The sequence below is a fragment of the Aulostomus chinensis genome, chromosome 22, assembly GCF_037954235.1.
Source record: "Aulostomus chinensis isolate RoL2024-O1b breed Wild chromosome 22, RoL_Achi_v1.0, whole genome shotgun sequence".
Lineage (NCBI taxonomy): Eukaryota > Metazoa > Chordata > Actinopteri > Syngnathiformes > Aulostomidae > Aulostomus > Aulostomus chinensis.
This window is the reverse complement of record NC_141341.1, coordinates 19,885,750-19,898,242: the sequence shown is the minus strand read 5'-3', so window position 1 is coordinate 19,898,242 and position 12,493 is coordinate 19,885,750. Positions and strand designations below refer to the sequence as shown.

Below are 12,493 nucleotides of genomic sequence, written 5' to 3'. Positions count from 1 at the left end.
ACACGTTTCCTGTGCCCTGTCATGATGACATCATGCCCTTTATTCCATGTTGTTAATTCTAGTTATGACCAAATGGACAGACATGTACTCGTTGTCTTGAGTTGACACTTGTGTCACCTGCCTAGCTTTGTGCCACTACTCACCACATGGCATGGCTATGCTAACCGTGCTGCTAACCGACTGCTAGTGCTCTGCAGGCCCTCTGGCAGTCAGCGCAGCCACAGAATACTTTTAAAAAACTCATATTTCACAGCAGCTTCTCGCATCGAGGCTCAGACCAACTGAACCCACCGTTGCTACAAAGAGACATGTTGGAACGTATCGAGCAGCTCCGGCAGTGTTTGGCACGTTCATGACATTTAAACACAAAACAGCTCCACTGGCGACATGGCAGGGGTCTGTCACCGGTGGTTTACCTGCTTTAAAAAGCTGTCTAACTGCTGTAGTTTAGTAAAAATGATGTGATTGTGACAGTCTAACTGAGGATGAACAAAGTGACCCACGTCCACAGAACCTGTTGATGACTTGAGCAGTAGCATGTCCATGTGCTGTCACGCTAACTGAGGCTCTGATGTCTCATTTCCTATGAAAACGCATTTGATCCACGTGCCTTATGAACAGTGTTGGGAGGGAAGAGGAGTCTTTGTTCTCGTGCCTCCTTGCCCAGCCCCAGCAGCTCTCCACCGCCAGAACAAAGGCTGATTAATGGAAACCTCCGCTCAGCCTGACCTCGCCCAAGTCGGTGCCAGATGGTGGAGGCTTCAGTATGTTGTACTTCCAGCTGCCAAATTAGGAGGCTTAGAGATGTCTTCCCTGTCCGGCCATCAGTACCTGGCTCCTGCTCCGTCTCCGGCTGAGGATTCAGGGCATCACAGCGGCACAGCTGCTCTACAGCCTGTCACGGCTCAGGTGCCATGACCAGAACCAGAACAACAACAGTTGACAAGAACACACGAGGTGCAATCCAACCAAGTACTACTACCAACTACCTTGATATTTGCTGAGTCATTTTTCTATTTTTACAATCACAAATAAAAAAAACAAAACAGGTTCCACACTCCTAAATATCAGGGTTTCCTATTTTTGTCATTAATGGCGAAGAAATAAAAAAATAAAAAAGTCTTTTGGTTTTGGAGAGTTGAACAGACAAAAGAAGCAATATGAACTCATTACCGGGGGAAATTTTCACATCTTCCTCACGTTTAATATATATAATTATGTATGATTATATAATTCTTGTTATTTATTGGACCACCGCGACCGCTAACCACATGTTTCCTGTGCCCCGTCATGATGACATAATGTCTTTTGTCCAGCATCTTGATATTTCTAGTTATGACCAGCTGGACAGACATGCACTTGCTGTCTTGAGTTGACACCATTTGTCAGATGTGAGTTATAAAATGCTTGTTATCGGCAGCCCTGACACAGACCTCCTTAAATGGCAAGGGTAGATGTGAGGCCTCAGACAAAGAGAAGCTGCTGGTGACCATCAGGAGCCCGCAGTGCGGGAACAACAGTCGTCCTAGCATGACAGTCGTAGTCAGCACTCGCAACCCTCTGCTTTCAAACTGAGAGGAAATCAAAGGCTGGGAGAGGAGCAGCTCCCAGTGCTCATGCTGGGAATCACGTGTTCACAGATATGATCTGATCTCACTCTGGGATTCGCTGATCACCCTTGAAAGCAAATGAGATTACATCCTTTTAATTGGGCCACAGATTCCCTCCACGCAGCCGCTTGGCTCGAGGACTCCATGTGATCTCTGCGGTGCTGAGGAGAGCTGTGGTGTGAAGGTTCCGAGAGGGAACTCGTTGGGGAAGAAGACTTGGTCAGGGTCTTGCTAATAACCTTCATGCTGTCATGTCTCCCAGGATGCACCTTTGATGGCGGCTGCATTTTTTCCCTTTACTGCACCGCTGGCAGGAGCCTGATCCAGTGGTCCAGCAGCAGGATCAGATCTCAGAGTAGCTGCGCACCAATGAACCAAGTCAGATGGGCTCCATTGAGGCTGAGACCAAACCAGAACCCCTGATTGCAGGAAGCGAATCTGGGAGGAATCGAGCCGCTCCTCAGCGACAGTGAGATACTGTCACTAGGATTCGAGCGATTATACCATGAGTGCCGTGAACGAGGGTCATGAATTTGAGTCAGCCTCATGGAGCTGCTGCATAGTCGGACAACGACCTACTAGCATACTGCTGGATACTGTATGCTAACTGGAAGGAGCGGAAGGTTGCTAGTAGCTGCACTGCACAGTGAGTGTGATCTGATTCTGGAATCAGTTTGTGAGCTTCAATGAGGTGTTGCTTCAACTCCCTTTAGCCAGTCACACGACAAGATACAAAATGAACATTGTTCGCCTGACTATGTCAGCGGGCGCCTCCACGGTGAGACGTGGAATGAACAAAGGAATTCCTGAAGTGCCTGCACCCAGGCTCCCGTTATCAGCCTGGAAGTGATGGCCCAGACAGGAGCTGGTGGGTAGGAGGAGGAGAGAGAAGAGGAGGAGGAGCACATGAGGAGGAGGAGGAGGAGGAGAGAGAAGAGGAGGAGGAGCACATGAGGAGGAGGAGGAGGAGGAGAGGGAGGAGCTGCAGCTGATCGGCCAGACTCGCTCATTTATTTCACCATTGTTCTTCCGCCACTGTCTTCTGTGCCTTGAATGCAACTTTTCACTTGCCACAACACCTTCATAAGTGTCTCCCCAAAAACACATTCCACAACAATCAAGCACTACCAGGAGGGTGGCAGCGGCTCAGCTGGGGCTGGTGGAGGGTGTGAGCCGCACTACTGCTAACAAGGTTTACAACATGTAAAGTACGGTGAAGGATGACAGCAGCATTTGGCCTCCTGGTCAGACAGGCTGAGACTTGGTGCTGGAGGAGCTGAGCGTGCTAGCAGGCCACGAATGCACCAATTTGGTTGAAGGTTGATATTTCATCTGCTGTCCTCTCTGCTCGGCTCCAGCATGAACATTAGCATATTCATATAATGCAGCCCCAGATTTAATATGAGAGGGAGAGCACTTTAATTCTCCCTGGCTCACACGGGGGGGGGGGGGGGGGGGTAATCAGTGAGGACAGATTGTGTGACTTTGGTGTGTGTGTGTGTGTGTGTGTGTGTGTGTGTGTGTGTGTGTGTGTGTGTGTGTGTGTGTGTGTGTGTGTGTGTGTGTGTGTAATGGAAGCCCGAACAGATGATTTCAAAGCTCATAAATTGTTTTATCTGCGATACTAACAGATGCCAACATGCCCCCCTCCCCCCCAGGGGGATGTAATTAAATGCAACTATGAAGTCTTTCAGGTACCTGTGCTCATCTGTATCTATTCAACCGTATATTTTTACTCCTTCAATTCTGATACTTCAGTGAGGTTTTCTCATTTCTCATTTTCTCAGCTCTCATGTTCCACTGATCATCCACATGTAAACAAAGCATCCACTCCGAAAGAAGGAGGTTCTGGATCTGAACCCTTGGTCACGGGGGCTTCGTCATCAGTGCAGGAGAGTCCAGAGTGATGAGCAGCACAGCGAGCGGGTATGAACGTCCTCCTATACGGAGTCCCTTCAGAGCCTCTCTGACACTTTGACTTGAGTTAAAGAGAGAAGCAGTTCCACTGCTGCTGGTCACCTCACCATGATCCACGTCCTCGCTCAAGACACAAGGGAGCTGATGGTCACACATTATTGGGTCAGACAGATGTGGGAATTATGATGTGAATCAGAGGGGCGGAGCCACTTCCTCCTCCCTCACAGGTACATCACCCTGCCTGGTGATGATGCGCAGCAGCAGCATGCCGGAGGCCGCAGAGGCAACTCGTCACTAACGACCCCCGAGCAAGTTCAGTCAGGACTCTCCTGATGCAGGCAGCCATCGGTGGCGCCATCTTCACCTTCTCCTGTTCTCAGCCAATCATTAACTGGTTCCCTCTGCTCACCTCCACCCGCTTCCACCTGGTGTTTGGATCTGCTTCTATGTTCTACTGGATCTACTGGATCTACTGGAGGTTCTGGATGGATGGATGGATGGATGGATGGATGGATGGATGGATAGACAAATAAATGGATGGGCAAATAAATGGATGGATGATGGATAGATGGATGGATACAAGGATAGTTGGATGGATGGATGGATGGACAAATAGATGGATGGATGGATACAAGGATGGATGGATGGATGGACAAATAGAGGGATGGATGGATGGACAAATAGATGGATGGATGGATGGACAAATAGATGGATGGATGGATGGATGGTCACCTTCTCTGCTCCTGAGTGCGCTCATGTTGGGAGGCGTGTCTGTGCTACTCTGGACACAGTAAACCTCCCGAGTCTGAATCCCGCCTCCACACAACCCCGTCTGGTTGCCTCGGCGACGGTCTTGCTGGCTCAGCAGCACGTCCACCCTGCACTCGGTCCACTCGGTGGTCTTCCAGCTGTAGCTGAGGAGGACATGTTTTGTTATTAGATCTGAGGAGTTCCACCACAGGGGCATCAAAGACACTCGCAGCTGGACAGACTCATGGAGTATTGACCAGGAGCAAATGTGACACTCACCCCGTCCAACAAAGGTCACCTGATATTGAGAGAAATCAAAGCTCTTGATCAGAGGCTGGTCGTGCTCTGACTCTCTGTCACGCGCCATTGGCAGCAGCATCACTGATTTAACCCCGACGACATCGATTAAAGGTCTGTTTCTTATAATTGTGGCGTTTGCATGCGAGTTGTCTGGTGACTCCTTGTGTTTTGTGAGTCCTTCAGGAATGTTTGGCTCGTTCTTGGAGAGCAACTCTGCGTTCTGCTGCTATTGATGTTCTTTGTTACTTGGGAGTTTTAACCTTTCAACCTGTTTCATGTTTCCTGTTTTGAGTGAATTCCTTTTTGTTTGTTTTTGAGGTCAGTCGATCTTGATATCTCCACCTGTGTCTCTCGATGACCTCCAGTGGGGGGGCATTTAGGTACAATTTAATAGTAACGATCTCCTCTAGAGATCGAACCATGGACATTCATCTGAACATGTGCTTTATGCTTCTAGTCTCTTTTTCTGGCGCAGTCACATCCACTGAACCCAGAGAGTCTCCATGTTTTCATCGGTTCGCTGATTTCGTCAGCTCAAGTTCACATGCATCCACGACCACACATTTAGAGAATCACAGCAATTCACTGACGGCTCTGTTATTTTGTCCTCACTTAAGCTGTGGTTTCATATTATGGACCGTACAAGAGTGTTTACATGAGGCCTCTTTAACCACGGCGAGCTCCGAGACCAGCCGAGGGGCAGGTCGATTCATTGCAGGCTTGTGTCTGCATCAGCACCGATGCACTGCAGTTCCCAGCCTGAGGTCAGACGACATAAACCACATCTCTGCTGATAATGGAATTCATTTGAGGTCGTCAATGAAGGGCTCCATATTCATGAGGTAGGCGGAGCTTCTCCAGCGGACCTGCTGCAGAACAAAGCATCACATCACAGGCCTGACAGTCAGCCAGACAGGGCAGTGGGGCGGACCCTCGCACCACGGACGGAGCCGCTACGGGGCCTGTGCCCCTCCAGTGGACACGCTGATTGAGCACTATTTCACTCTATAATCCCTCATTTATACCTCAAACTTAAACATGAACTCAGTGGGTGACACTGGTCACTAACTGTCACTAATCATCACTGACCATCATCCTCATCATTTGTTTTTACAAAATAATCTGCAGCTCGTCAGCCTGGTTACGCCTGATGTCATATACAAGCAAATTTCGGCTTGAAAACAAATCTGTTGTGTTTGTTTTATTTATTATGATATTAAACAGTTAAGCTTGAAGCAGTCGTCCCGTGATTTCTACATTTCCACATTTCATTTTAACCCCCAAAAGCAGCAGAAGTCACCATTAAGTTAAATATTCCTACAGGTTCCACCCGTCTCTCCGCACCTCGCTGCCACCCAGCAGTCTTAGCCTCGATCACATTGCTGTCATTCGCGTGCCAGGACGTGTCAGAGACAGAGAGGCTGTGACACAGCTTAGCAGGCTCCACATCCTCCACTGATCGAACCCACCCAACCATCTCGGTTCAGAGACCACCTACATGCTGAGTGTATGTACGCTTGGAATCAACCAAAGAAATTCTTGGTCAACTGAAGCCCTCAAATTTCGACAAAAAATCAACTTATTTTATACATGAAAACTCTTCTGTCAACTATCAGCACAAAACCTGCTGAGGAATATTGAGACAATTGTTTCTGTCAGGTTATAATAACTGACCGACGCCATCATTGGTCCTGACAGAGCCAGACTGAACACAGGAGCTCAGCATCGCGGCTGAGACACAAATGGACTTTTAACTTAAAACTTTACGCTCAAACACAAAAGGCAAGTCCACGGTAAGAATTTTTACGATTAAAACAAAACAATTATTAGACTAAAACATTGAAATGTCAATTCTGATACGTTCATATACTCAAAACTGACAGGCAACCTAAGGTGGACACGTTAGCTCACCGTTTCTAGGTGACACGTCGTGTTTGTAGAGGAGCTGTGACATGAAAACAGGTGTTGGCAAACTTTGCAATCAACTTTTTTTCCTTGATCTGTTTTCATGAAATGCTGCCACACTGCAGGTGTCTTTATGTGGACGAGGACTGACTTTAAATGAAACCCTCAAAATTAAATAGACATTCATGAAACCACCAGACGCTGGCCTTCTAGTCCTCTTCAGTCTGTCTGTCTCTAGCGGGTCGGGCGAGTCCAAAATAGCAAAAACAAGGGGGTGTTCAGAGATAGATTGTTATCTGTGAAACAGGGGTGCTTTCGGTACTTTCTTCCTGATGAAATTAACGTGGCAAAAAATCGACCAATCAGAATTGTGGTTGAGCCAGAACGTCTCGACTATTAAATCGACCAGTCGACTGGGAGATTACAGCCCTAATATACGCTGCTCATGTGATGACAAAACTACACTGATATCAAATGCATTTTCATCATCTGTCTTCACTCTATGACATCACTTCCCTCGGCTCGCTGGGAGTTTGAACCTGATCACGTGGTGGACCACAGGGTAGCACAACCCCTCTGCCCTCCCCGTCATATACGCCACTCGTGATGACATAAGAACATCTCATCTGGAACATGGTCGGACGGGCAAACCTACAGGATGCAGGCAGGTGCGGCGTCTGCCTGGGGACTGCAGGGCTGCCTCTCCTCCAGCTCTGGACACTCTGCTCCTCCACCGATGGGGAACTGGCTCACTTTTCTGGTGCGGACCTGCTCACCCACGGGCCCGCTGGGATCATAACACCCTTGGGAGCAGGGGGACCATTCGGACCATTCGGTCACATCACAGTCTTTGGTCATGACACAGGCCTGGTAGGTGATGGGCAGAGACTCCTGGGAGCACATACTGGAGAGCAAACACACACACAAGTTACTCAAGTACTGATGCAGTTGTACTTCTTTCATGTACTTCTACTTCTGGGTATTAAACTGTCATGAACTGATGAGCCAGGCCCCTGCCCTGGATGGAACCGCTCCATCAGAGGAATGCACCACCACCACCACTGCAGCGCCCCTGACGATGACATCAACTGAATGTGGTACACTGAAGTTACTGTTTAACAGCTGAATGTGAGAATTTCAGTAATTAACATTTATTGCAGTGAAAAGAGAGACTTCATGTTGTAAAATGTGTAGCAGTGATACATTTAATTAATGAATGTAATTTGTTGGTCAGAAAGTGAGAAACATCCGATGAAAGTAAAACATATTTTCAAAGTACTTGTAAGAACTTCTAATGGTATTAAGTACTTATGGTATTACTTCTAATGGTATTACTACTGGTATCAGGGCTCATATTGGCAAGTGTCCAAACTGAAGTACTCCATGTCCCTCTAAACTAGGAGTACACCGTCACTCCGATACCAAGCAGTTCTTAACGCCGTCACCAGCACCCTTGCTGTTAGTCTTTCTGTTTGCTATCAGAATGACCCGATGTGCTTCCTTGACCTTTAAATGATGTGGGTCATCATCCTTTAAAGCCTCTGCACTTGGCGATAATTACCACTCATGATTAGACGCCGGCGCCGTGAGGTCTGCAGCTGTAAATGAACAAGATTCACCGACTAAGCCTCTTTCAAGCTTCCAGCCGTCTGTGCAGAGATGGATATTGGGGAGCATTAATCTGACTCCATATCACGCTGTCCCGCAGTCAGAGCGGCTGATGGCTTCTAACCTTCTCTCTGGCACTGAGCGCAAACTCCCAACCCCCCGGTGGGTTTTCTAAGGATGTAATGGATGTTGCTCAGTGGCCTCTATAAGAGCTGAGTGAGCGCGCTCAGACAGAACGAGGCCACTCATCTGCCAACAAAGGCCCCGGCTCTCACACACCACACGGACGTTGACCTCAGCACAGACGAGAATGGGTCGGACTGGGAGCTGGGAGGAGCGGCTCCAGTGTAGCTGAGCTGGGATGAAGAAGTGGAACATTCACTTCACTAATTGAAGCAGACAGCCATTTCCTTCATGACCTGCAGTATTACTACTGAGGCCCTACACAGTACATGAGTACATGAAGAAGCCTGCAGTTGTGTTACAAGCTGAGACACTTGAAGTCAAAGGTGAGAGGAGAACAAGCGGAGGGTGGCAGCAGGAGTTCCCTCCCTGGGCAGCCTGGTCAGACTTCTGCAGGCTACGCTCTGAGCTGGTTCTCTCTGAGGTTTGAATCTGAACCAGGTCGTCATGAGTGACTGCTACTGGATTAGTGATGACGGCCTTGAGCACATCCAGCTATCGACATTTTTAATCTTCATCCCAAAACTCATAAGGAACCTTCTGATTCTCCTCCTATAGAGGGTGTCCTAATGCTGGAGAGCTGTTCAGCCCTTAGCGGAAGGAGCGCTACTCCTCCTGCTGAGCGGCGCCTCGCTGTCATGTCACCATCCTTCCTGACGAGTCCTTTAAGGGTTCCTGTTTTACTTCTTCACCTCAGGGAAAAGTCGCACATCCTAAATTCTGTTTATTCTGTTCTGAAACTGGAACAAAGGAAAATACATACGGCTGGAATCCGTACCACTGACAACCCACTTTCTCTCCAAACTATTTATATAAACTATTTCCATATCTACACCCCCCCCCCCCCCCCCCCAAGACCTGACAAGTAACACGATCAATGTTTCTGAGCAATCACAGGCACTGGATAGCAGAATCATCGGTGGAGATGTTTAGAGGGGAGCGCTGAGGGTTACCTGAGGGCTTCAACACTCCCACTCTTATGCACACAGGTGACTTCTCTGGTCTGGTAGCCAACTTGGATGTCCCAGAACTTTCCCCCTGGCCGGTTCTGACGATTCCTGTTCCTTTTCTTTTTGATGAGCTCTCTGGTCTCAGGATCCTTCACTTTACCCCTCACCCTCAACCTCTCTCTGACTTTCTCTCTTATTTTCTCTCTTTTCTCTTTGTTTTTAGCCTTCTTCTGCCGTTTGGGCCGATCAGCTTGGCGTTGTGGCCTGTCTGGGTTTCTGTTTGGCCGACCCAATTTTCTGTTGGCTCTGGGTGCTTTGTCATCCCTGGAAGGTTTGTCGTCCTGGCTGGAAGTCTTGTCTCCTTCTTTGTGCTGTCTCTCACCCTCTCTGGTCTGTTTGGCGCCCACTTTGGGAAGTTTGTCACTCTCACTGGATTGTTTGACACTCTCTTTGGGTGGTTTGTCAGCTTGTCTGGCTTGCCTTGGCACTGGTACAGAGCAGGGCCCCCAGGGGCCAACCCGGAGGCTGTACAGACTCTCCACTCCCATGCAAGGGCCCGGCTGGCATGTTTGAAACTCTGTCAGGTTTGGGCAGGCCGCCCCGCCGAACAGTGGAGGAGCAAGGACAAACCGGATTCGGTTCTGCAAGCCCATCCCACAGGTCTTAGAACAAGGAGTCCACAGGCTGAACTCTGACACCACACAGTCACGAGGACAGGGGATGAGGCAGGCCTGCTCTTGGCGGGGTCGAGGCTCAAAGTATTCACAGATGGCATCCTCCGCAGGCTCACCATCCGCTTTGTGGACGCAGCAGACTTCTCTGATCTGGATGCCTTCCTCCCCCCGGGTGCACACGGCGGGCCGCTGCACCCCAGCACTGCGCATGGACACGGGGACGCACTGGTTCCACGCACCCAGCTGCCAGTCGTACAGCTCTTTGTGCCAGTCACACACTCTGAAGCAGCTCTGCTGGTTGTTTGGCCGAGCAGCCTGGTCACAGTTGGTGTGCAGGGTGGTCCAACCTTCGGCATGCGCACACCATACGGCCCTGCTCTGGCTGCCTCCGGGGCCACACTCACTCCCCATACAACGACCCCAAGGACCTGTTAGGAAGAGAGGAAGAAGAAATACTTCAGGCCAACAGCTGCTTCCACTTCAACTCAGCGATACCCATGTTTACTGGAACAATTCGAGATAAATCATAACAGAAACACACTGAAGTTGTGATTGTGAGAGCAATGACCAGACATTTAATAATAGCCGAGACTGGGATAAGGAGAAGTCATGACCGAGAGGCTGTGCACCTCCAATTTTTCATGAAAGTAAAACTGAGTTGATCCACAAAGGTTATGAACTAAAGACAAATGTAGGTCTGTGTGTCACACTCCATTTTACAGCTCACTTCCTGTCTGGAGCAGCTGCTGATGCAGAGGGCACATCATTGTGCCACAAAGGGATGTTGTCTGAAAACCAAGAGTGCAATAACGTCCTGACAAGCCCAGCTAGATCCTCTCTGCTTCTATGAGATGTGTTTTTTTTTAGAACTGCTAGGAGAGCAGTGCATACACACACCAGCAGAGGAACTCCATCAATGTAACCGCCCCACTGACAGTACCTGGTGTATCTGACGTACACAGAACAGAACCAAGCACCCGAGGGACAGCAGCTCCTTCAAGAAGGAGCACCAGGAGCTGGCTAGATACCGTGGATGGACGAGGAGCTGGGGGAGATGGGGTGGGTGAAGTGGTGCCAGTGGGGGCTGGGACTCCCAAACTGGGAGAGTAACTCCAGCAGGCTACAGGTAGAGAAGAGCTCAGTCCCAGGAACAGCTAAGATACTGCAGGACCCTCGAAGTCCCAGGCCCCTGGTAGAGGAGCCCAGCTGGAGGAGGACACATACCTCCACCCACTCTGGGTTTACGCAGTAAAACCTGTTGAAAATTGTTCCAGTCACAATTAAGTTTAAAGGCCTAATTTGCTGATGTGTCAGTTTGTATTTCAGGTCTTAGAGCCTTGCAGGACAATGTAGGTCGAGGACTGGGAGTCAGAGGGGAAAACATGAATAAAACCCATGAAACTGAACCCTGGACACATTTCCTTCAAATTATTGGCATCCTCAAAGTGATCAGTGGTGAAAACTACTGCGTTACATGCAGGACACAGGAAAGTTCTTCAGGGCTGGGGGATGCACCATCTCTGGCTTTGCCCAGTAAACCCAGGAAAGCTGAGCATTTTCCAGGAGAGTTTAAACAAATGACAGGATTGTGTAGCAAGAGACTGACCGTAGCATTTTCAGGTCCCGGGTAGAGGTTCTACTGCGGCGTCCCTAGAGGACTTTGAGAGAGCACTGATTTTGGACAGCGTCATTCTTTGATGCTTTCAGCAGATTTTTACCTGAAATGCACCACGTTGATCTCCCACTGCTGGGACTGGAAGTCAGAACATTAAACATGCAGCCGATGCTTATGGGAAAAAATCTGAGCTGTAACAGAGCATCACTAAGTAATCCAGTGATTTATTGTTTTCAGAGAATTAAGTCAGAGGCTGTATTAGTCCTTTATGGTTTCACTCAATACACTGGGACGCAACAATGAAAATGTCAATGGAGGAAACAGCTGAATGAGCTGACAGCTGCAGGCCCAGGGTCCCGATCAATACTAATCAATAGAGGGAGCGAGAAACTGGCCCAGACAAGAGACGACTGCACACACACACACACACACACACACACACACACCCGAGAACTGGTATTGAGGAGATGCACCACAGGAAGACACACTGAATGTGACGTGAATGATATCAGCGATGAGATGTAGCGATCAGTGGTGACAAAGACACGTAGCAAACCTAACAAGCTACGTGGACGGGAGGTAGCCAGGAAGGAGCGTCCCCATGCAGGTGCTCGCCATCGCCGATGACCCGAATGACACAGTTCTCTCCTGGGTGACGCTGAGCACGGAACCGCAGGCAGGGGCCTACGTTGCCCATCAATTAGACGCTGAGGAGCGCCAGGAAGGATGTGACGATCAAACACCCCCCATACACACACCACCAACACACCAATGCATCCGCCGTGATGACCATCTGGGTCGTATTTTAACTGAATAACTTCTAGTTCTCCTCAACCCCATGTCTGAAAGACACTCAGTTCATATCCACACACCACACGAACGCCAATCAACTACCTCTGAAGATGCAATCAGCGCCAAATTCAAACTGGAAAAATGATCACCCTCTTTTGAGGATTAATTTGAAAGTGGGTCACAGGCACC

General features: G+C 49.1%; 1 protein-coding gene across 1 annotated transcript in view; it reads right to left on the bottom strand.

Annotated features, from left to right (window-relative positions):
• thsd7aa (thrombospondin, type I, domain containing 7Aa) overlaps window positions 1–12,493 on the bottom strand; it is a 104,150-nt gene that overhangs the window by 46,999 nt on the left and 44,658 nt on the right. Inside the window, exons 2-4 of the mRNA XM_086193286.1 lie at window positions 9,227–10,325; window positions 7,138–7,386; window positions 4,260–4,441 (exon numbers count right to left, since the gene is read on the bottom strand). Coding sequence (XP_086049412.1) covers window positions 4,260–4,441; window positions 7,138–7,386; window positions 9,227–10,325 — 1,530 coding nt within the window. The remainder of the gene's footprint in view (window positions 1–4,259; window positions 4,442–7,137; window positions 7,387–9,226; window positions 10,326–12,493) is intronic.